Source organism: Ammodytes marinus, assembly GCF_949987685.1.
Source record: "Ammodytes marinus genome assembly, chromosome: 2".
NCBI lineage: Eukaryota > Metazoa > Chordata > Actinopteri > Uranoscopiformes > Ammodytidae > Ammodytes > Ammodytes marinus.
The window spans coordinates 14429998-14454924 of record NC_137231.1 but is presented as its reverse complement, the minus strand read 5'-3'; the positions used below and the strand labels follow the sequence as shown (position 1 = coordinate 14454924).

General features: G+C 41.9%; 1 protein-coding gene across 1 annotated transcript in view; it reads right to left on the bottom strand.

The window, feature by feature from the left end:
- Positions 1–14592: 14592 nt before the first annotated feature.
- Positions 14593–24927, bottom strand: part of adgrv1 (adhesion G protein-coupled receptor V1) — a gene marked incomplete at its 5' end in the record, with an annotated part of 99592 nt that continues 89257 nt past the window's right edge. Inside the window, 3 exons of the mRNA XM_080045759.1 lie at positions 14593–14948; positions 17259–17436; positions 21839–22024. Coding sequence (XP_079901885.1) covers positions 14830–14948; positions 17259–17436; positions 21839–22024 — 483 coding nt within the window. The 3' untranslated portion in view covers positions 14593–14829. The remainder of the gene's footprint in view (positions 14949–17258; positions 17437–21838; positions 22025–24927) is intronic.

Below are 24927 nucleotides of genomic sequence, written 5' to 3'. Positions count from 1 at the left end.
CTACAGCTATACTGTTGCTCATACTGGCTGTATGTCAGCTGTTGCTGTGCTACTTGCACCTACATCCCTTGTCATGCCTTTTTTTAAATCTTTTTTCTTGCTTTTCCAGTATATGACATGTGCACAGTATTTCATGCATCCACATTGTTATCTTCAAACTTTCCAATTTTAGTCTCACCTAGTCACCAGATGTGTTTGAGAATGAGCCAAAGCTTTCCTCAATGGCTACGGCAACACGACATGAGATAACATTTTGTATCACAAGCATGTCCGAAATACTGGTGGAATCGGGCACTGAACATGACTTGGAGCCAATGAGAGAAAAACAAAGTCGGCCTGGCATTACCAACAAGCCTCTATGTTTAAAAGGTACAAAACAAAGTTGTGGAATACCGTGCAACTCAGATGTCTGAATTTTCACACCATGGCGAGCAATGCTGCTGCTCTATTCTAAGAAATCGAGGGTAGGAATGGGAGACATCTTCACCACGACACCCACTCCCGTTATAATACGGATTTGGATCCAGATCATAGAGTGGGTTCAATTCTCTTGCAGCCCAAATAAAAAAAAAAGTTAAGAGCTACAGTTAATACCTTGTTAAGTAGTGAATAGTTTCTACAATATGAAAAAGTGACTTTGAGTTTCTACAAAAGCGTTCCAAAGTCCATTTCCATGCTTGTTATTAAGTGCTATTTAGTCTATTCGTGGCATATCAAATGTGATATTTAATGGCAGCCTGCTAACTCAAGCATGATTTTGCAAGGTGTAACTTTAGCTTTTTTTATGCAAGTCCCAATAAAAAGTCCTTGGTCGCCTTATGCTCTACTTCGAGACTATGAGAGGCTGGGCCGAGAAGTGCTGTTTCACCACATGTCTTATTTTTACCCTGCCGGTCCCCCTGTGGAAGATGCTCAGTTTCCTTTTTTAGCCACAGCTGACTCACAGAATAGCTCCCCCCCTTCCATCGGCTCCTAGCAAAGTCCCTGCTCAGCTCTCTCTCTCTGTCTCTCTCTCTCTCTCACACTGTGCCTCCTCGAATTCTCCTGAGTCACAGGGAGCAAAGAAGGCCTGTCTCCTCGGCCCTCATTCCCTCCCACGCCCCTCCCCCCTCTGTATGTATCGTTCCTGAAAAACAACAGGTGCAGCGGGGACTGCAGAGGGCGGGCTGTCTGGTGGGCAGCGTGTCCAGGCCCTAGCAGTGACTCCTCACAGTTATTCCACCCCTCCACCTCCAAACATCCAATATGTACCCTCTTCACACAATCTCTGTAAACCCTTTCACCCCTATTCGGCCTGTCCTTCTGCCTGCACCTTCCACCACTAGTCTGCTCTTCTGATCTCCTGCCACTCACTTTGTACCCACTGGATGAAAAGTATATGTTGTCCTATGCAATGTCGTGCACACAGCATTGAGCTTACCACGAGGACAACCTTCAGTTGTAAAGTAAAAAAAAATTACTACTAATTTCTGACAAAACATATTTCCCTCCGTCCCACCAACTCTTCACTCTAAAAAAAATTGGTAGTGTGACTTTAATTTAATTCCCCCCCTTCTGTGTGCATTCTTTCTGTAGGTGCTTATCATACGATCACATTCTCCGAAATGTCACAACTTCTGCCTATTTTTTGTGGGCCAAACGCTTGCTCTTTAGCCTATATGGTTTCTAGGTCATCACTGGTGTTGTGCACATAGCAGGTTCCAAATATCACACGGCCGTTCTTTCTCTAACCCAGATCCCTACGTTGAGCACCCGCTAGGTGATAGTCCACCGACTCCCAAAATAGCATGGTTGCCTAATCTAAACAGTGAAATGGAGCGAGTTGTACAAGACAGCGTCAGAGGGGAAAGCATTAAAGGGGTTTTGTCTTTGGATTAGTTAGTTAGATTAGTGGTGTTTCCAGAAAGGCTCAAACAACAACAAATATGGAGCTTAAATAAAATGAAAAAAAAACTTTCTTTGGACACAAACTGACCATAGACCATTTTTCTGCATTAACTAGGAGAGTAAATGCTGGGGTGTAGGTCCAACGGACTTCAGGTCCTCTGCTCCCTTGCTGTTTTGGGTTCATACTGTACCTATGTAGCTTTTAAATCTGTCGTTTCACTTGTCAAGACATAAAAACCCTTGTTACAGTGAGGAGGACTGATAAAAAAACGTCCATTTGGCCTTGCTCAAAATAGTACAGGGAAACTTGCTGTTGATCTGTCTATATATGAAATGACATTAAAGGCGACCCTGCAGCAGCAGCAGTGCGAATGTAAAGAAATGTGATGACTGGTGATGTTTACTGTTCTAAAATTTGATCAGAATCTTAACCATTTATTTTCCTTTGCTGTTTTTATTGTAGATTAGGGCTGTCCCGAATTATTCGAATATTCGTTCGGAAAATTAATATTCGGATTTTTTTTTTCAACATTTTTTTTGCAAGAAGCTAGTACTGCAATATAATGTCATCAAATAATTTTATATTTGGATTTAAAAGTTAGTAATATTGTAGTAGTAGTAGTAGTAGTATTGCTCATTTAGGAGGATATTACATCACTAAAGGCCGAATTCCACCGGCTGCGTCTCCGGTCCTTCTCCGCTCCAGCACGGCAGAAACAAAAATACAATTAAGAGCAGTCAGTGGGTGAGTTTCCACCACGGCCGCTGCGCCGTCTCTCTGCTCCGCTGCTGCTCCAGCTCTCCGGTGAAATACGCACTGCTTCTATTTCTGCCGGATGCCGGAGCTCACCGCATCAATTTAGCACAGAACACATCGAGATAGACAGGAACACAGGCGCCGACAAAACAATAAAACCTCCGGTTAATTTTCAAAATAAGACACTCGGTGTTCACTGCAGGTGACAATCTCAAAACAGAGATACATACGAGCATGTCCACTGTTCTTTTACTCGTTCGGATGGGAACAATAACCTTCCGTGCGTTCGTTGTTGTGTAAATACCATATAGGAGAATCATATTATCAAGAGCGATCGCCCGTCACTTTTATTACCACGGGAACTCCTCGTTCTCGCGACCCCAGCAGTTCAGCGGAGCTGGCCGTGCTGGTTTGAAAACGGAGCCGGTGGGTATTGCCGCACGTGAGCGCACGGAGCAAAACCGTTGGACACCGCACCCGCAGCCAGTGGAATTCCGGGGTAAGTGTCATAGCGCATCCATTACTTCACCTCCGAGCGCGTAAATCTTCAACAAAACATGCAGATACTGTCAAAATCGGTTCCAGGGAGTATATAGGGATTATTAACGTTTTATTTAATTATTATTATTATTATTTTTTATGTTGTTTTTGATGGTGTGTTTTTCTGGAACGAATATTCGCTCGGAAAAACCAACGAATATTCGAAGCCTGAAAAATGGCATTCGGGCCAGCCCTATTGTAGATGAACACTTTAAATGAAAACAAAAATATCTGTTCATTTGTCAGTGAGAAAATGCCTTTAACAGGCTCCTTGCTGTACTGTATGTGTTTTCTACCTGACATAACAGTTGTTTGTAAGCATCTCAAGCTTAAGAGTTTAATGGCCTTCTCCAAAACATGTTTTGCAAGAATCTGGTCGCTATGTTTAGCTTAATACCGTTTTAATGACTGCAGCTATTAAAGCACAATATCAATGAACACTCAACCTATCCAAGATATTAACAACATCTCAGGTGGAGCATTGCCCCACCTTACGACTTAGATTCCCTCTCCTAAACTTGTTGCCAGACATCCCAGGACTTCAGCTCATGTTCCAAGAAGTTTCCAACCGTCTGCCTGGTCTGGTCCGGTCTTGGTCGATCCAGTGGGCATTTCCCTCCAGACCTGTATTTGCTCCTTGGGTGAGAATGACGCGGAAACAACATGGTGTCTGTAAAGCTGAATCCAGCAAAATGGAAAGGAATGACCAGGTGACTTTTACATGGAGCAGGGACACATGGACGCACACGCAGACAAGTGTGAGCACAAACACACACTCATCATGATAAAGTGAAAGGGAGAGTTTTGTGTGTCCAAATTGCAACCCTATTAGCTGTATCCAAATGACAATTTGATGAAAGCCACAAAATATATTAATCATAGCAAAGTGGGAGCTGCTGAAATGTTTATGGGATTTTGGTTGGCTTTGTGACAACAGAGTATAACAGAGCAGTGTTACACAACAGATAAATGACCTGCCACAAGTTAGAATTAAGACATTTCTTTCAATTGTTGCTAAACAGCCTCCCCGTGTCCCTATTTGTTGCTTTTTGAGATGTATTAATAACCCAATTTTTTTCCCTTTTTCACTCTGTTGTACACTGTTGCTTGTGTATTTCTTTCGGTGTCTGTCACTTCTCCTCTCCTATCTGAGGAATGAATCCCCACCGAGTCATGAGGGTCCTGTCCTGGGTTGTGGCTTAATGTTTCGGATAACAGGGATCAGCCTATAGGAGAAAGGGGATGGACAACACACCCTTACTAGTTCCACTGATGCTGCCAATGCAACATCTGACTGCACACGCACGCACACACACACGAGCACACACACACACACACACACACACACACACACACACACACACACACACACACACACACACACACACACACACACACACACACACACACACACACACACACACACACACACACACACACACACAGTTTCCAAATCCACGTGGTACAAATAAGCATAAGTGAGAGACCACCTTAAAGGAATAGTTAAGTAGGTTTTGAAGTGGGGTTGTATGGGCAAAGTAAGTGTGTTACCTTATGGAGCTGGCGGTCAGCACAGTCACTATAAGGAGTTTGGGGGACTCGTTGTTGTAGGTAGCAGAAGTCAGTATTGGGGCCAGAAGAAAAACGCTTTTTCTCCACATGTATAAATGCTGACTTAAAACCTAAATATCCATACAATTCTACACTTAACTGAGATTTTTTACGCAGCTTTAGTTTGCTGCCAGACAGCCCTTTATTTTTGTATATCATACTGCCCAATCAGCTGCTCGACCCAGAGCTACTGCAGATTATTCAAGAGACACAAGAAAACAAAAATAAACGGCTGTCTGGCGGCAAACTAGAGCTGTGGAAAAAATCTCAGTTTAGCGTACAATTGAAGGGATATTTAGGTATTAAGTTATCATTTATATATGTGGAGAAAAACAGCTTTTCTTCTGGCCCTCTCTGATACAGTAGGCTACAATGCTGACTTCTGCTACAGCAACACACTTGTAAGTACCTCATACAACCCCACTTCAAAAATGCAGGAAATATCCGCCTAAAAGCTGGGGTATGTGATTTCTGATTGGTCAAAATTAACATGAGCTGTGCACTTTGACCAATCAGAGCGAGGCTCCGATTCTCTGTTCTTATTAGCTGTTGGGACTGTCCATTCACTTTGGCACGACTTTGTTGGTGTAGTGTGTCAGGGAGGGACCATAGGGGAGGGACCAAAGAGAACAAGTTGAGCAGTTGAGGTGTTTGGATTCGAATTTCTATCCTAACTGCCATTTTCTCCCCAAATCCTCCACCCCAGCTTTAACTCAGCAGCACCGTCCTTAAGACCATTTTATTGGAAATTGCATAAATTTCAGTCATTTGTAACTTTCATTTCCCTTGTATTTGAATTAGAGGGTAGGCTACAATAAATATACATTTTTCTCAAAGCAAGCTGATTTTGTAAGACTTGTACGCACCACAGTCACCTTAGGACAAGGGCAGCCCAATCCGGTCTACTCCAGTTCTGTGACTCATTTTAATCATTTGGAGCGACCGCCCCGATGAAAGAGACTTCTCTCATTTCATCTGACTGAGTCAGTTTTTGGCAGCCGGTCTCTTTTCCCTCCAAATGAGCGGAGCTGCATCAGCGAGTGGTGCAAAGAGCTCCGTTCACCGTCACTGCGAGCTGAGCAGACAGAGAGGAATGTGTGACACATAACAGTGCAATCGTCCTCTGACTCTCTGTTCCACCATGTGCTCAGCTGCTCCACGCTCCCAGCTAACTGGACCAAGACAATATGTGATATGGAGGATGTATGTGGTGGATGTGAATGATATCTTAGCATTTAATGTCAAGTGTTTTTAATTTAGATTATCCACTTGAAAACTTGCTCTGAGTTTGAAGTTTAATACAAGACTTTTGTTTAAGAGCTCTATAAAAAAAAGAAAGGTTATGTAACTGTCTACATTTTCTAGTGGTTGGGCTATGAGGTGATCCGGAGGCCAATGTCAAGGCTGTTTGCACTGATAGAGAGCCAGTTGAAGTCTTGAACTAGCCCTGTGTCCTGAAAACGCCATGTTTCTCAAGTAAACTTTTTTGAACATTGTTGCTTTTACTCCTTTTCTGTTCAATAATAATGTTTTGTTATTTTGTAGCAACCAACAAAGTAACATATTTCAAAAGGTTCTCAGTCAAGTGGACTACTTTGGGGAAAAACAGCATACATCATTTATAACCATAACATAATCCAATCCTGGTGTGACAGAAATGTGTTGTTTTGTAGTTAATGAAGTATGATTTACCTGCTGATTTCAATTAAGAATTTGAAAGGACAACAAAGCATTTCAGGGTCATAAAAGTGGTCAGTTGGCATACCTACACAGATAACTGTAATGCTACTAAGAGCTACACTCTGCATGTGCCCCCTCCCCCCCTGTTGTTCTCCACGCCTGCCAGTGTGTAACAACAGGTGGGCGACTGTAAACAATATGACCTACCAAGCATGCAGCATATAAAAAGATCCCGTTAACTCCTAATAAACGCTTCCTGGTAAAGCTTTTCTAGGTTCTATCAACAGTGTATAATTGAGACAAGTGATTTGCACGAAAGGGATGTGCTCAGGTAGCCTACAGTTTGTTTTTAAATTTGGCATCTCTGCTCTCTCTCTCTTTAAAGGTGAGGTAAGCAATTCTGGATAAAGCTTGTAAAATCAGTTAATATCTCCTAACTATCCGCAACCTGTGTTTGTGTGTCTGCTGAAACACAATCAGGTGTTAATACACAGCCTAGGCTCTGTAAAAGGGTATCTAAACAAAGTGACTTGAACCGACCCACCATAGTTAGCAACAATGCTATCGATATAGGCTAAGATTTATCGCTAAGAAAAAACAGGAAGCATGTGTTTTAAGTAGTAGTCTACTGTTGCAAGTGTGGCAATAAACCTGTCAATATTTAAATAGGTGTTGAAGCCATATACTTATCAAAACCAAAGTATAAGCCGAACAGTAGCTTAGCCTTCATTGTTGCTAGCTATGGTGTGTCAGTCTGAGACACTTTGTTTACATACCCGTTTACAAAGCCTAAGCTGTGTATTTCAGTGCACACAGATAGTGCAGACAGCTGGCGGATCATGAGGCGATTCACTGATTTTGACAAAAAGTGATTTTGACAACAAGCTTTCTCACAAAATGCTGACCCCACCTTAAACTTCACTTTTAAACACGTTTAATAAGGTCTTTGATGCAGATCTTGAACTCATAGAATGTGGCTGGAGGCAAGTTATGGGCATGGTGGGAAAATTATTTCATATACCAATGCCATAACATACTAAATTACACTCAGGCTTCTGTTCATATCTGAGTTTTTTTCCCGTCTTTCATCACAGTAACTCCATTGTCCCAGGTTGGTCGGTCAGCTTCCCCACCAGCAGCCCTCAGGTCCTGTCCTGACTGCCTTGCATTTGACATTTCATCGCAGACACGCGAGTCGCAACAATATCTGATATTGTTCTTGCAAAGCAGTTGGAGCCTGATCGGGCCGGTTCCTCTGACTCGTTCTATGCTGCTGCTGTTGGGGCAGAAGAACTGCTAGACCAAACCAGCTGTGTCCGGTTCAACACACAGTGGGACACCATGACTTTCTCTCTCTCTCTGATATGTCACTTCCTTTAGCTTAGGAAAGGTCACACGTCTCTCCACCGAGGTCACCATCAGTTTCCCTCTGTATTGCTGCAACTTTGTCCCTCAAGTCCTTCCTATTTTGCGTAGTTGTTATCCTTTTCCAGTAGTCTGCCTGCGCGCCTGTAGATGCTAATAGAACTGCTGTAAGTGATATGATCCTATAGAGAATTATTATGCTTAGATTGTGGTATTTATAGAGTAGGCCTAGCTCCAGGAAAACAACATTTGCTCATGAGGGGCCTGGCGGTTCATCCTCACACTAACAGGACTGACTTAAATTGAGATTAGAAAAATGAAACACGGTCACTCAGGTGGCTGGTTAAAAGGTTTAATGATTGTAGTTTTTGGAAAAAAATTATGCTTCCTAATATTCAGTCGTAACAATAAAGATGGACTTTGAAGGCGATTGACACTGCGGATGATGATCACAGAGACGATTAGATTTGATGATATTGACAACGATGTCAGCAGTCATAGTGGTCTCAAAAAATAGCCATGAGAGGATGACCAGAAGGCAACTATTTCTCCCTCACATGTATCAAGCCGTGACAGCAAATGCAACTGGTGGGTGATAAGCAAAAACTGGTTTCAGCCTGCTCGAGTGAGCAATGCAGAAGAGAGTGAGGCAGAGCGAGTCAGACAGGGAGAGGGAGATGGGGATCAGTTAGAGAGAGTTTGTAACATACTTCAATCCTTGACACACATAACTGGCAACTGAAACACTTTATCAACGCTCTACTCGTAATCTGCTTCACTGCATAGATTTGAGAGTATGCACACAGTCCCATTCTATATATGCACACACACTAACAGGACTTTGAGCACACATGAGCAAACTCAAGCACAAAAGAGTGCTAGACCAGTCATATTTGATTTGACATGCACTGCTTACAATGAACAAACAAAACAAAGTTGCAATACACACAGCTTTGATTCCATAATGCTTTTTCAGACAAAAGTTCACTTGTGATACAGGGCTAGCTAGACAGGTTTCAGATCTGGCTCTGAAGGTGAGTGGCTCTCAGTGAGGTTTGTTTTTCTTCTTTGTCCAACCTAAACAACAGACTGTCCAAACGTGACTACTATTTAAGGCTGCCCAGAGGGGTCAAATTTATATATGGCACCAAAAGGCTACACCTCCAGTGTCAGCTTTCAAGCACATGAAAGCATATATATACAGTCACACACCGGTATGCAACGAGGACAACAGGGATTTGCACACACTTTCACATGCATGGGAACATCTATAAACACACGCCGTTATCATAGGCCTACACCTACGAAAAAACAAATGCATGGTCAAATAGTATAGAGCACACAAATAGGCACAAGGTAACACGTGGCACAGAGGGGAGAATCTATATTTCTTGCCAACCAGACGGCATAGCGAGAACAGGACAGGAGTGTCATTTGCAGACATGATATGTCTACTCCCCTTGGCTGCATACAAACTAGCTTTTATGTCCCTCGTTCAGCCATGTTGGCAAGGCCACCACAGACAGTGTTTCCTTTCACTTTTCAGAATCACATTTCATAGAGCAGCTACAACACACTGTGTCTACTGTAATGTAGCAGAGAAACAACGAAAGGCATCAAAGAAAACAGCTAGAAGCTGACCAAAGGGAGAATCTGTCTTTGTTGTCAGTTGGATTTGGTCTTCAGGGCTGCTCTGCTGTTAAGTCCTATCAATAAACCTGCTCATTTCAATGAACATGCTGTATTGATCAATGATGTCTATGTTTGTGGCTCAAGAGACCCTCTTTTCCTCCTCGCTATACCCTCCAGAAGGCTTCCTTTTAATCTGTCTGATCTTTGCAGTCAGTGGACGGAGAGAGTCAAAAGGTCACGTTATCTGAACTGGGTGTCAGCAGCTTCAAATTAAAACTACGAGGTTCAATGTTGGCCTGGATGCGTCTTTGCAAACAAGAAGGGGAGAATCGTATTACGTTGTTGGATCAAAACTCTCAATGCAAAGCAGTTTGAATCTCTTTGTGGATTTTGAATGCTCAACAAATAAAGCCACACAGTAATAACACTTTAAACATGAAAGAACACGTTATTCACGGGTTGAAACTACTCACTATATGACTTTATTAATCTCAAATTAATCGATTACACCCTACAAAGGCAGATATTGGTATGATGGCACAACTCCAAAATGACTAAATTTTTACTACTACTGCCTAAATTAGTTATATGGGATAACACACAGAATGACCAAGATATTAGTTAATCAAAGTTTTAGGAGTTTAGCTTTAGTTTTGTAGTCGTAGATAGCAGGTTCTAAAAAAATTTTTATCACTGAAGCATTCCCATTGGTCACGACTAATAACTCTAAACAGTACTGTGTGTTTTATAATAATGTGGTGGGAATTGGGAAACAAACTATTATATAGTACCTTATTTGGCTATGCATGGCTAAAGTCTTCATCCAATCACCCAGAAATAAACACATACTAAAGCTTTTCAAGCAGTATGACAGCATTGGCATCGCTGAAGCCACCTGATACCCTCAAGGGATTGTTGTCAGATGCAGTGTACCAGTGATGAGTGCAATGTAATTTACCGTGGATGACAAGAAGGACTAAGTCCCTTTGGCTTGTCCAAGAGAAGCACACTCTGATCTCATTTTAGAAAGGTCATCATTTGTCATCTAAATGAGGTGCACTATAATGTACACAATTGCTTATGTACGTACGTAGGCACGCACGCACACGCGCGCGCGCGCACACACACACACACACACACACACACACACTAATGTAGGTACATATTTGCATCATGTTCTCACTGTTCTTATTGGCTGTTTCCTCCAACATGCGGATAGATTGCTATATGGCTTTAACAAATGCAAACACATGCACAAAAGTACACTCATTTAAAACATATTTACTTTTAAGCGTTTAGCAGTCACTCTGTTCTCGCTCCATACAATGTGCACCTTTGCATTGCGTGAATTGGTGTGTGCTGCAGGCAAGGCTTACAGGAGCATGGGGAATGTAGTTAGAGTAAAAGTGCCATGTGCGTAATACACACAATCACAAATGCTTACTAGCGGCGCATATCATCCATTCTTGAGTTTGACTGATTTCTGTGGTTGTGAATGTATGTAGACAGCAGTGCTTGCTCAGCTGTCTCTGCCACATGTGAAGATCTGAATGAGTTTGGGTGGAACCTCTTACATTGCTCTCACACTTTGGAAAGAAACATCAGGTTATTTGTTGCCGTGCATGCATATACCATACTTTCTTGATAAATTAAGGTATGCATGCATGACAGTGAGTTATGTACGGTGCCTCTATCTGTGTCTGATGCATTACTACTACAAAATCTTTCTCTGTGGTGAGTTAAGTCTCTAAAATCAGCTTCCATACCCTACAAATTTCCTGCAAGCAAGTCATTGATTATCCGACAGACGTCACAGGGGGCTGATTGGTTGACCAAATTACACATACACTGCCAAGATACTTCTAATGAGGAATGTTAACAGTGATTAAATACAGTCTGCCACACTGTGAGACTCTGAGTGCACAAAATGTACACGTACTGCAGTAAAAACAGTTTTGCACGTTAATATTGAGTGTTTGTTACTCCCAGGCTTTCCTCTTTTAGCCAACCCTCAGCACCACAGCATCTACTTACAGTATCTACTGTCTGGCTGTATTGATTGAACAAAAGCAGAACTGTTCCGTGCCAGGCGTTACGTGTGGAACTGGCTCACTCTATTGTAGCCTTGTTCATGTTCCACAAAAAAGGTTCAACAAGTTTGTATTCGCCTAAATTGTATATATACTCATTCAGAGCCTAAAGAATTTAAGGAGGGATTTTTTACATTCATTATGCTGCAGAGAAAAGGCCAAGTGGCATTATCACCTTTCAAAAAAACACACCCTTTCTATTGTATAATAAAGAATGATGTAATCCATGGATAATGTTGTTGCCATAACAAGACTTCAGTTGAACGTCATTGAACGTGTCTAGATAAACACAATGCATTTTTAAACTTCATCTCCTGCATCTCTGCTGAAAAGGCCGTGAAAGAGGAGTGCATAATAACTTTACCATCAAGGACAAACAATGTGTAAAAAGAGGGAGATTTCTGATAGTTCAAATAGGGCATGAATGAATGATGAGAATTGGTGCACTATTTATCACCCGGTGTTTACTGTCCTCCTCCCTTATTTTGTCAGTAATCCTCACTATGAGGATGTGGTGATCCGCTGAAAGCTCAAAGTGCAGAGTCAGGGTTCTGAGCATCAATACAGATTCACACAGTGAACCAGTGTGAATCAGCTGTTGCCTGATTGTCTGCCGTCTTATCTGGGCCACTCCCTGCGGGCACAGACAGATAAAGAGGGAAACGCAAGCGAAAATAGACCAAGGACTTCAACACAAACATGTTTCCCTCCAACCTGGTGTCTCTGGGACCAAGGCCAGTGGGATGGGAGGGATGTCAAGCCGTTTCCTGTGGCTGTTTAATTACTTTACCCCATTCGTCCGAAGAAAAAGATGTTTTCGGATAGTTTGATGGCTGCTACTAAAGCTCTGAACGTCTCAGTGCTTGCAGGAAACTTTTGTTGCTTTTATATCAGCTGCAAAATCATTGCCTCGCAAATCTGAAAATGTCTCTTTTTTAGGACATCCTGCTCTCATCACGATTCCTCAACAGCACATAGTACTTTTAATCATATTTAATCCTTGAGCTGAAGTTCATTCTTGACCTTGGGAGATAGTAGTCTGGAAGGCAATCATCACAGTAAGATCCTTTTAAAGTAGTTTAAAAAACACACCAAGAAAGTCAGGAATATATTCCCAATATAAAGCTTAAAGATAGAAAGCTGCAGAATTGAAGTTATACATATTTTTTTACTAGCAGCCATCACCTTCCCACCACTTGATGGGATTTTTTTTGAAGACTTGAAAGATACAGTTCTCTGGGTTGACAAACTTATCTGAACCAGCGTGAGATAAGAATGTGGCATGACTGTGGACTGAACTGTGGTTAATTACATAACTGAAATAGCCATAACATATACCATGTGCACTGAGGTGTGGTTGTAGTCAGCAGTTCCTAAGCAGCGGTTCATTTAGATGTCTATCAGCAGGCCTGAGCAAAGGTCTGAAAGCCTTGGCTTTACTTTTTGCAGCAGATTCATTTTCCACGTTGCCTCTAAAATGACTGATGTGGGTTGCAACATTTCTCATTAACACTGATGGGATAATGAAGTCTACAGGCAATGCTGTTCAACTTAATGGATACATAATGGAAATGTGTCGGAGCCGTAATGTCACCATGACGGCAGGCCGCGATAACGCATGGACGTTAATTGCTTGTGTCTTAACTGTTTTTCTTAGAAGGAGGTAAACAATGGAAACAACCCCTTCAAAAAAAAGTTATGTTAAAATGGAGTCATGACTTCTTTGCTCATTACAGACATGTTTTCCTTTCAATTCCCAGAGGAACGAAAGAGCTAGAGAGGATGGGCCTTGGAACTGATGTAATTATGTTGCAGAAAGACATGCTTACTAAATGTTGTTGTGTTCTGGGATGTGAAACAAACTGGTTTTGAGCTGTTTCAGAAACTCCTTCACTCCACTTCTCCTCCTGAGTGGACACATCGCAAAGTTGACTTGCTGTTTACGTCGTCAGGGGGTGGGAACTTGCTTCAGGAGGTGGACAGAAAAACAAAAACAGAAGAAAAGAAGAGTTCTGCAGAACTGCCAGACACACTGTTTCTCCCACTCCAATGAGTGGGGCGAGTGGGATCAATAAGCTTCATAGATCTCAAAGGTAGTCCCAACATTTTCTAAATAAAAAAAAGTTATTTTGGGCGTAAGAGAGAAAAATCATTCTTTCTTTTTACCCTAATCTTAAGGTTCCCTTAACACTCTTATCCCCATTGCAGAAGTCATTAGTCAGCTGGAGGGAAGTATATAAAGGAAGGTACAGTATATAGCCAGTTCCTACATTTCAAAATACCTTCAAGTGGCACATTTATCTCCTGCTGCTGAAGCTCTCTCACTATCTTTTTGGGTCGAGACCTTAACTGTCCGCACTGTAACTATCAAGCAGTGGTGTCTGTGGCAACACATGGATGGATGATTCCTGCTTTTCTTTATAATGTGTCTAATCATTTCGTTCTTTCACAAGCAGTTACAGTACAGCCCATTGTGCAACCTGTGAAAACCAAGTTCAGAAGTCAGGATGATGAAGGCCAGAGGTTAAAGGTCGGTGCAAGGGTCAAGTACACAACGGATTCCAAGAGGTTCAAAGCTGCAGTCAAAGTCAATTTTGATAGTAGGTTGAAAATTCTCCACATTGCTCTGTTCTGAATGACTATTATTTTGCTTGTTTCCAGGTACTCATTCATTGCTCTGTGCAGACACCAGCATGTCTTGTCGGTGTAAAACCAGTTTGTGGAATTCCTGTGAGGCAGTGATCATTCATGCAAAATGATCCTCCATGAGGGTGTGACCCATGACCCACTTGCATAACCACCTAAGTGGCCTCCCATTAGGAAACACTGCAAAAAAAAACTTACCATAAAAATTGCAGAAAAAAAAATTAATTAGGACAGCCAAATGTAAAATATATGGTAAAGCATTTATTAACAATGTTACACAATTCCCATCTTCAGCAGCAGTTCTGCTGAGGGCACATCTGGCTATCTTGTTTGCTAGGGCTCTACACAAAAAAAATCCAAATATACATTCAGAAAACAACTCCATCAAGGACTTTAAAAAATTAATTTAGTAAAACATTTATGTATAGGTTCATATATATATATATAAAAAAAAACAGATGTACAGTAAAAATCACATACAGTATCAAACATCTATATGAAAATGTTCTATTAAAAAAACTGTTTTAGTGCAAAAGCATTTCATAATATAAAAATACTGTGTCGTAATGTTTCTCTGATATGAGGGAATAGAGGACATGGGATCTGTGTGAGGTGAAAAGGTTAGAGGTGTGTGTCGGCGATTGGGATTCGTCTCAGCTCGACTATTTGGGAGTTGCTCATACTCCCTCCGTCGTGGCTTCCAGGGATGGACTCGTTATCGCTGACGTTAAGGCCAGTCCCTAAAACAGATGTCACATTATACATAACATTGTACAATCTACAAACAGGATGATTTCTGTTATGTGCAAGAGTTACTTCAGTGCATTTCCACAAATGTTTTCCTTGAGTTCATCATATACAACATGTACCAACAATTCAGTGCAACAAATCCTCACAACTCGCTGCTTATCTGTCCCATTTGACCCAATGGAGCCAGCAAAGCATTATATAATCCATACAATATTTCATAATGTGTGCTATCAAAGAGTGTACTATGTCTGATCAGTCATGGTAATAAAAAATGGCGCAGACTGACAGACTGTTATGTAACAGTGTTAATGGGCAGTGAAACAAAGTGGATTATTATGAGTAAAAGGGTAAACCATACAGCAGGCCTGCTGGTAAAACAGTGTATGTGCTGTGTAGTAAACACATGCTCAGTAACGCTAAACAGTAAGTACTAAAAGCTACATTTGCATATGTATAATTGCTTAGGGCTACTTTTTATTTTATCCAATGGTGTTGAGTGTTCAACAAGATTAAAGTATTGTTTCTTCCACCATGAAGGTTACTATATACCAGGGGTGCCCACTGTTTTTCAGCTTGTGAGCTACTTTTAAAATGACCAAGTCAAAGTGAGCTACCACCTACTATCAGGGGTCAAAAGTCACGGTTTGGTACGTACCTCGGTTTTTAAGTCACGGTTCTGTTCTGTACGGTACAGTTCTCAGTTAAGAGGAAAAATGTGTGCAGAATTGCAGCCTAAAGGTATTTTCCAGTATAGAAAAGAAAAAACTGCTGCATACAACCAAAGTCTCCAATAAATAAAATACTTCTTAAATAAAAGTGAAAGTTCTGCACCGCAAACCAAACAAGCCTGTACATATTTATTTAAACATATTGAAAATGAATGTACAATATAAGTTGGTGTACCGCGCATAACTGCATGAACCTAGGGATCCACTAATTTTAGTTCCGATCCGATTCCGATATCTGGGTTTTGGATATCGGCCGATACCGATACTGTGCGATACGATATCATAATTGTTATACATTTTTTTGTTGGTGGTGATGTTATGTATAATGGGCCATATAACTCCAATGACATAACCAGAAGATGCTTCATGTCAAGGCTCCTTTTATCCCTGTGTGCTATGAGATAAAGCTGCCCTTTCACAGTAAAACTTACTTGGTAAAGATAAGCCATCAGGCGTGTTACATGGAGTACATGTGCAGAGAGTACAGTACGCCTGTGCTTCTGTATGTGTGTGTGTTAATAGTTCACTAACAAATGGAGTGTGAAGACCCTCATTACAGCGTGACTTATTGACCCCTGACTGTTGCTGCCCTATTACTGTATGTAATTCTCAATTGTCTTCACTGCTGACTGGTTGTGATAAAACCAGGTCAGAAGTTCCATGCAACACATGTTCAACGAGAAGGTCAGCAGGGAAAGTTTCAAATGTAGGAAAATGCTTTATGACAGGTAGAGCAACTAGTTGAAATATTCAGGTTTGACTGTAATACAGAGGTGAGTAACCCACGTTTATCAGAAGGTTGTTTTAACAAACATCAAAGATTGGACTCTGCAAAGATCAAGTGTCCGCTTGACAACTATTTTCTATCTTGAGGCCATGCCAGACACCTGCGAGGAGCCAACGGATTTGACAAAATTAAATCTTGCAGACTTGCCCCTTTGCTGCACTGAATAATAATATGAATGATTACTCCGTAGCGCTGAGTTAGCTTGTTGACCAGGGGACCAATAAATTCCCTGGCTTGTTTGCTGCAGCCCCAAGGCCATTTAAGGTTGAACGGCACACCGGCTCAGGGCAGCGGCAATAGGTCAAGTGGAGATGGGGAGCCACACGCATACATGGACAAACACACACCGCTGTAACCCAAACAATGAAATCAGGGTAAGAGGCTATCTCTGTCCAAGTCTTTTCCTCTGTGTAACGCTACCCTCTCAGCCTAATCCACACTCATTAACACCTACAAGTCTCTCAAACTCTCAGCTGCTAGGATGGACTTTTAATTTGACTCTCTCCATGGTTACAAGTGTTGTTTTCCTGGGATGCACGCTAACTAGTAGCTCAAGAGACACAGTGAGGCTCCAGTAATGTAGAGTTTGGTGTGTGTTTCACTAATCCAAGCCTTTTGTGTCAGGACGCGACAACCTTCTTGGCAAGGTCAAATAGAAGTCTAATTGACTAATTTGTCAGACAGAGAATAATATAGTGTGAGAAGAAACTTTCTTTCTTTCTGCACCACACAAACAGGGATGAATGTGTGAGCGTACAGTACAGTGTGTTGGTTGGGATCCTCACCTGTTTTTAAGGCAAATATGAGGTCGTCAAACTCCTGCGACTCCTCGTCTCCGGTGACCAGGTTAGTGTTGATGAAGCCCCCCTCTGGGCTGTAGGTCCCCATCACAGGACTGGGTTTAAACACACTGCTGGGCTGGCTGATGGGCCGCAGCGACGCTCGCTCCCAGTCTGCTGACACCTGGAACACACACACAGATACACAAACAGGGCCATATTAGCACATGCACGTCAACACGAACACACAGGCCAATTATTATATGGATATATTGTGGTCAAGATAAGTTCAATGCCCACAAACATTAACTCCGCATGAACAAAGGGCAAAATGAGGTCAACCATTCTAATCATCAATGCATAATGACACACACACACAAAATATACGCACACATATGCGTACGCTTAACTCAGAAAATGGCAGCCTCTGTCACCCGTGTAATGGCCTCTGAAGAGTCAGGGGCCGTGTCTGAACTGCCATACTAGCGTCCTACATCCTACATACTCATGCATACTCTCTACTCAAAGAACGATTGTGTATGCGAGCTGCGTCTAAACGTTCTCAGTTGAAGTATACTCAAGCAATGAAGAATTTCTTCTTCTTCTTATAAGATTCAGGCAGTTTAGACACTGTTAAGCTTATAACCGCCCTCTACAGGTTAGATATTGAACTAGATTTTTACAGTCCTGTGTTCATCATCTGTGTTTTAGACCTCTTGTTTTATAATAATGATGTTTTGAGGCGGAGGATCCCTCCGACGCTCTCTGTCCGGCTCATCAGCACTCAGCTGTCTGTGAGTTGAGCTGGACGAGCCGCGGTGTGTGGAACAGCGATCTGTTCTAATCTCTCTCCACTATCAGACTCACAACACTCATTTCACTTAGTGACTCTAATGTTGTTAGGTATTTATCTTCATCTCTTATCTATTGTAAGAGTTTATGAATGACTGCACGTACAGTTGTCAGATCGCGGAACCCCAAACAATGTTGTTGCCTAGCAACTTGCTCGAAAATATTTCATTTTCCTGGGCGGGTAGAATTGACCCAGTGCATTATGGGGCGGTTGAGTAGGAAAAGTATACAATCGATTCATACCCAAAATCTTCCCGGAAGTTAGTACTCATCCGGGAATTTCTCACATACCCAAATTCGCATACCCAACCGTCACATACTCAAATTGAAGTCAAAATGAGTATGAGTAGGACGTTAGTATGGCAGTTCAGACACGGCCAGGGTCAGAAAGAGTTCATGTTGTCCAAGCAACCCAAAGTGTAAAGGTCGGCCGAGCGAGCGGGGTCATGGGGGGTTCATGGGTCATGGGGGGTTCATGGGGTGAGAGCAAGGTCACTGGATTTAAGGTTTTTATATTTTAGTCACCCTAACAAGATGGAGATGATTCTACCTGCACAGTTGAGACAGATAGCAGTTATATTTAGAATCCAATTTTTTAGTTTTCGGGGACACCAATGCTTCATTCAGAAGCTGCATCCAAACACCCAAGAAAAAAGAGAGAAGAGTGAAGAGATCAAAATCCAATATCTATAACACTGTATGTCTGTAACAAAAGCTAGATGAATCCATTATGTCTTCTTGTTTTCCAATGTTTTTTCATATTATGTAAGCGTCATCTGACCATGTAGATCAGGGGTGCCCATTACGTCGATCGCGATCTACCGGTCGATCGCAAAGGCAGTGTGGGTAGATCGCATGGCATTCTCTCAATTAAAAAAAATAGGGGGCCCTAAGCTCAGTTGGTAGGGTGTCCCCACCATGGGCCTTGGCCAGCAGCGGACCCGGGTTCGATTCTAGCCCGCGGTCGTTCTCTGCATGTCACTCCCCTCTCTGCCCCATTTCAACTCTGTCGCTACACTATCAATAAAGCATAAAAATACCCAAAAAATACATTTAAAATAAATAAATAAATAAAATTAAAATATATGCTTTATTTACTGTCTCAATATAGGCTCCTAATCTTTGACGGCCCCGAACAACGTTATTTAAAAAAATAAACAATTGACTGGCTCAATATAGGCCCCTAACCTTCGTGGGGGGGGCATGCAGATATCAGGGGCCTATCATGCGCCAGTACATTTGTGTGTAAAAAAAAAACTTCACAGAGAGATTTTTTAAACCTGTGCATTTTTTATTTCTGTTTTTTGGTAATTCTGTGTCTCCAAATTATTCCAGAAAATAGTACTAAATAGCTCACATAGGACGCAGCTGATTTAGCCTTGTTTTTTTCCTCAAAGTGCACCAGATAAGATACATTTTACTTTAAAAGGTTCACATTTTTCTTCCGGATAGGCATGCCCCTAGATCCCCCTAGAAGGTCATGAGTCCCCACCACAGTCTCCCAAATTCCCGTGAGAAATACAGTACTACCTTGAAATTATTTGTTCATTAGTCAAAATAAATATTGTAATGACTGGGAGGGGGGGGATGGGGGGTTGGGACACAGGTGCGGACCCAGGGGCTTCTGAAAGTTATCCCAGGAATAACCACTAAATCGCTAATGCGAATATCGGGAAGGGAAGAAAACAAAAAACACAGAACTGTAAGGGCCACACAGGCTACCTTTAATATAACAAAGTACTCAAAGGACACACTTAGCCACTGCTGCCAAGCAGCTGAAATACACACAAATTACTAATAGGTGTTTGAAGACACACTGGCACTAGAGAAACTCAGAAATAACCTCTCACTAGCTCTGAAGGTGAGATAATGAGCAGCACAGAGCACTGGGGTCTCAGGGCATATATAACCTCTTCACACCTGGGCTCAATTAGCCAATCAGTGCCACACACACCTGATTGTAGTGAGTGAATCAGTCACTATTCTCACAGAGCCAAAATATTCCGTGCCTTCACCGGGCTGAAATATTCCGTGTCCTCACAAATATTACACATTTTGTCGATGTCCACTCAGGGAGCCTACGAAACCTCTCAGCCCCAGGGCCTAACGGCAGGTTGAGGTGGGCCTGGCAATATGGGTTCATGCAGTTATGCAAGGTACACCAACTTATATTGTACATATAAAGAATGATCAATATATGTTTAAATAAATATATGTTTTGCATTTTTATAGTAGGTAGATCATCTTGACTTGGTCATTTTAAAAGTAGCTCACAAGCTCAAAAAGTGTGGTCACCCCTGATGTAGATGCATGAATGTGTGTGTGTGACAGTGCGTCGTACAAGTTTCTTCTGGCTTTCTGGGCTCGCTTGAAGAGCCGGTACAGAGCGTACAAGTAACTTGAATAAGGCACCACCAGGCACCTCAAATCTGTCATAACCACTTTGAGTGGAGTCAGTGGATGGCTCAAACCTTTCTATTAACTATTCTATCCAATCAAATAATCGTCACCAATCAGCTTCAATGCCTGTACTGATCTCCCACTGCAGAAATCGGCAGACGTACAACACTCACTTTGCGTTCTCTGTCTGCATTCCTATTTCACTGTATCCAAATCTCAGCAAGACAGGAGTGTGCGCTCATGAATAAAACAAGATTAGCAGATTCCTATATGTGGAGAGGGATGGAGAGACAGAAAGAGGGAGTTCCTAGGAGTAATGACGCCAAATCTGCTCCCTTTCTTCTCCCTCTTTTCTTCCCCTCTCACCAGCCAAATCCTTATAGGGTATTCTCTAGGGTACAAGGGGGCTGAGGGAGAGTTATTGCAAAAGTACTGAATGTGTGCGCCTGTTCAGTATGTTTTCAGTGTGTAATGTGCTCGCATGCCGGTGTGACAGGCAGGAGTCGATGTTGGTGTTCGTGGGAAGAATAGGGACTGACCGTTTAAACACACGCACAAAGTTATACGCAGCTGTTACACAATGACAATTAGCCTGAAGCAGACAGGCCAAATGGGTGTGCGCGAGCACCAATGTTCTCTGTGGAGTCACGCTCAGCTGATGTGAGAAATGTGTTAAGGAGGACCAGGAATGGGCAAATAGAGCCATGGGAATGAGGGCATGGGAAAAAGAGGGGAGGGAGAAAAATCGACTAAGAAAGAAGGTGGTACAATATGATAGGAGGTAAAGCCATGACTGATATTTCTAATGAAGTTTTCTTACAAGATGGGTCTTATTTTCATATTTCTAAATTATATAATTCCAACATGTTTTGATAATATTTTACTTTTATCTCCTAAGATATGCAGCGACATCTCTGATCACCCAAAATGTCAATTACAATCTGTCATTGCATTGAAAAATGTGCTCAAGTGGAAGGGAAATTTGGACTGTTTGTTGATTACCCAGATCTCAGCAAAGACTATTGCGAGCAATGTATTTTCATAACCAAAATATAATCTGCAAGCAGAAGACCCAGATCATAACACAATAATGATATCATATCAGATAAATTTTCCATTTATTCAGTTAAGAGACGAGGGTATAGTAAAGATTGGAAAATGAGGTGCACTGTAACTAATATAAAAAGGCTAAATGAATACTGTATGGATTTTAATGATCAAGTGCATAACACTTGTAATTTGGTCTAATTAAGCTGTTGTGTGTGTGTGTGTGTGTGTGTGTGTGTGTGTGTGTGTGTGTGTGTGTGTGTGTGTGTGTGTGTGTGTGTGTGTACCTCCTCCATGGCGCTGATGAGATTCTGCGTTGATTTGCTGATGTCTCCTCCTACAGTGGTGGGCCCCCCTCCCTGGTAGGAGGACTCGAGGCCCTCGTGGCCACTCATCTCCACCGTGTAACTGGCTTTGGTCGGCCAACACAGCTGGTTGTGCATGACGAAGTACACCGCAAACACGTATAAGCCCTGTGAGGGAGAACAATCAGCATTTAAATACCAGATAAATTCTACTACATTCTCCACGGCCACACAGTTCCTTTATCTTTTGCAGAGCTCCTCGGTATCATAGAAGATAACGCCTGATCAGACGTGGACACTGTAACATTGGTGGCTTCAGCTGCCTTTTAGGACAAAGTCTCATGGTTGCTTGTAATGCTAGGGATCAAAAAATGAAACGCTTAAAATATGACAAAAAACATATAAATATAGTGAAAATGCATGGCTATGGCATACTGTAAAAAGCTCAATCTTTTTCACATTATTATTATTATAGCAGCAGCAGCATATCTTATAGCCTGATTAATGAAAAATGACTTCATCATTGGGCCATGACATCATTGACACCCTGGTCATTTTCTGCTCCCTTTCCACTTCCTCGTCATTACCAAATCCTTTCGGTCAACAGCACTGGGCTGCAAATTACCCCAAAACACCAGAGTGTCAAATACCACAGGGCCATCCCGTATTTCACAACACCCATCACCGGGCGATGACGGCAGACAGAGATGGAACGCACAGGAGTGTGAATGTCTGTGGATACAGGTGCATGCAAAACACACAATCCATCTGCGCACAAAGACACACTAGTGTTGCTTGAATTGTTGGACTGCAACACAGAAATTTCCTAATCTGTTTTTGGAGAGCAAATTACATCATATGAGACATGCATCGACTTTAGATATGCTAAAAATGCAGGTTTCTTAGTCTTGTTTGTGAAAAATGCACCTCTAGCATATATGTTAATATGGCAAGCAAAGAGGCAGAGGTAAAGAACTTTGAAAACTGTCCCCAAACAGAGCCTTTAAAACATCTCACTTTGTGACAAGCTATTTCGTTTTGCACTTCGAGTTTAGTGTATTGTTAAAGCTGCAAGTTAACAATCCACATGTTTCTGTTATATGTCTACAGAGCACTAAAAACAGTAGATCAGGCAGCTCATTAACAAAGGACAGTAAACTTGCCCAGCACACTCTTATTACTGTATGTAGACATCATTACCCATGTACCCGAGGGATATTGACATAGAAAAGGGATTATAAACAGTGCTGATGGTTACAATCACCATTAGGAGGAAGACAAAGGGAACCTAGCTGGAAACTGCGTGTTTATGGCTGCACTATAAAACAGCAACATCCAGATTGTAGGAAGGAGGAGATAAGCACATGGCATACCTCACAAGCTGTGCTTTATAGCCTGGTGTATTTTAAAGAGTGAGTTACACTAACTGTCTTTGAGAAGTGCACATTCACGTTAACTTATACGTGTCAGCCAGATGTGTGTGTGTGTGTGTGTGTGTCCTATCCATGACTGCGGCTCCATCACAACAGTGCTGTGGGTGATTAGCACAGATCATTAGCAGGCTGCGAGGCCAGTGGAAGAGGCTTTACTACCATAGGCCTGTTATGTAAGTGTTCCCTGATCGCTGGAGAGGCCACCTCTTTAGATATGGAAAACACAGATCTAAGGAGAGCGGGAAAGGACAGGGAAGGTGGAAAGTACATGCAAGGGAGCAAAGTTTAGATCAAGAAACAGCAGAGAGAAAGAGGGATTGAAGACAGACCAATTAACTGATGGAAGTGTACAAGTATAAACGGAGAAGGAAAAGAGAAGTTCTCTAAATAAAAAAGTAACGTAATTTTAAAATAACTTAAAGCCTTCTGAACTTACTTGTGAGAGTGATAATGTTGTTGCTGGGGAAAGTGTTATACTTGTTTTTAAACTGGGTAATCAATGCAATCCTACCATGGAAATGCTTTGTGTTTCCGTGGAAATGATTTTATGTGCTCATAAAAAGCAACAGATATTTTTTTCCCTCTTAACCCTAATTCTTTGCAGACTTCACCCAGCTGATCGCGTGTGTGTTGACACGCGACAGCCCGAGTCTTCTTTCTCCTTAACATCGCACAGACTTCCTGTGTTTCTATTTTTAAAGCGTGTGCAAACATTAAATGAGTAACTGGGGGCAGAATTGAATTGCAATAGAGCATGGTTCTGCTTCACTGCGGTGCAGACATTTCTGACAGTGACAATACAAACAAGGTAAGGTTTAGCGGGAAAGGGGCCCGCCGCGGGAGGAGATAATGAGGGGTGGTGCCGCAGTGATTTGATTGTTGTCTTCTAATTGAGCCTGATGTGGCACAGATGTGGATGCGGAGTAACAGTGTGGTATGATGGAAAAGGAAGGATGGAAGGAACATGGAGAGAGAAGGAAAAATAAAACAGCGGTGTGTGGATTATAACGTCAAAATTGCCATCATTATCATTGGCAATATGACTTGTTTCACAGTCTGGTTCTTTTGAATACCCTGCTGGAGACTAAAGGCTCCTTTCTACATAGTAATATGTGCTCTGCAACACAAACACAGTCATGCACAGCTGTAACATGTGCAGCTGTTTCAAGGCGTTCAGTAATCAGCTGTTGGGAGGTGTGCCACGCTATGGCATCAACAGCAGCGTAAACACGGAAAATTCGCCTAATGGAAAATTCACAGCATGAAGGAAACAACAACAACCGCTCTACCGAACTTTGCAGTAGCAATCTACAGTATAATGACTTACCACCTGAAGGCAATAGAACAACATGGAAAATAAATGATAGCGTTCAAGACCGGAATAAAGGCTTACATTGCATGTTTAAATAAGCAACTGGAGGAAATATGTTTCCAGACACAGGTGGTTATGCAACACTTTAGCTTGTACAATATGCAAGTTTGTTGAGCTAGTTTAATGAGCTCATCTTTTTTCTGCTTTGAGTGCGGCTATTAAAAAATGATTGTGAAAATAAAATAGTTATCAAAGCTTGTGCAAACAGGTGACTTGAAACGAGAATGGATTTTCACAATCATCACAATTTCTGGTTGAAGTCCTTT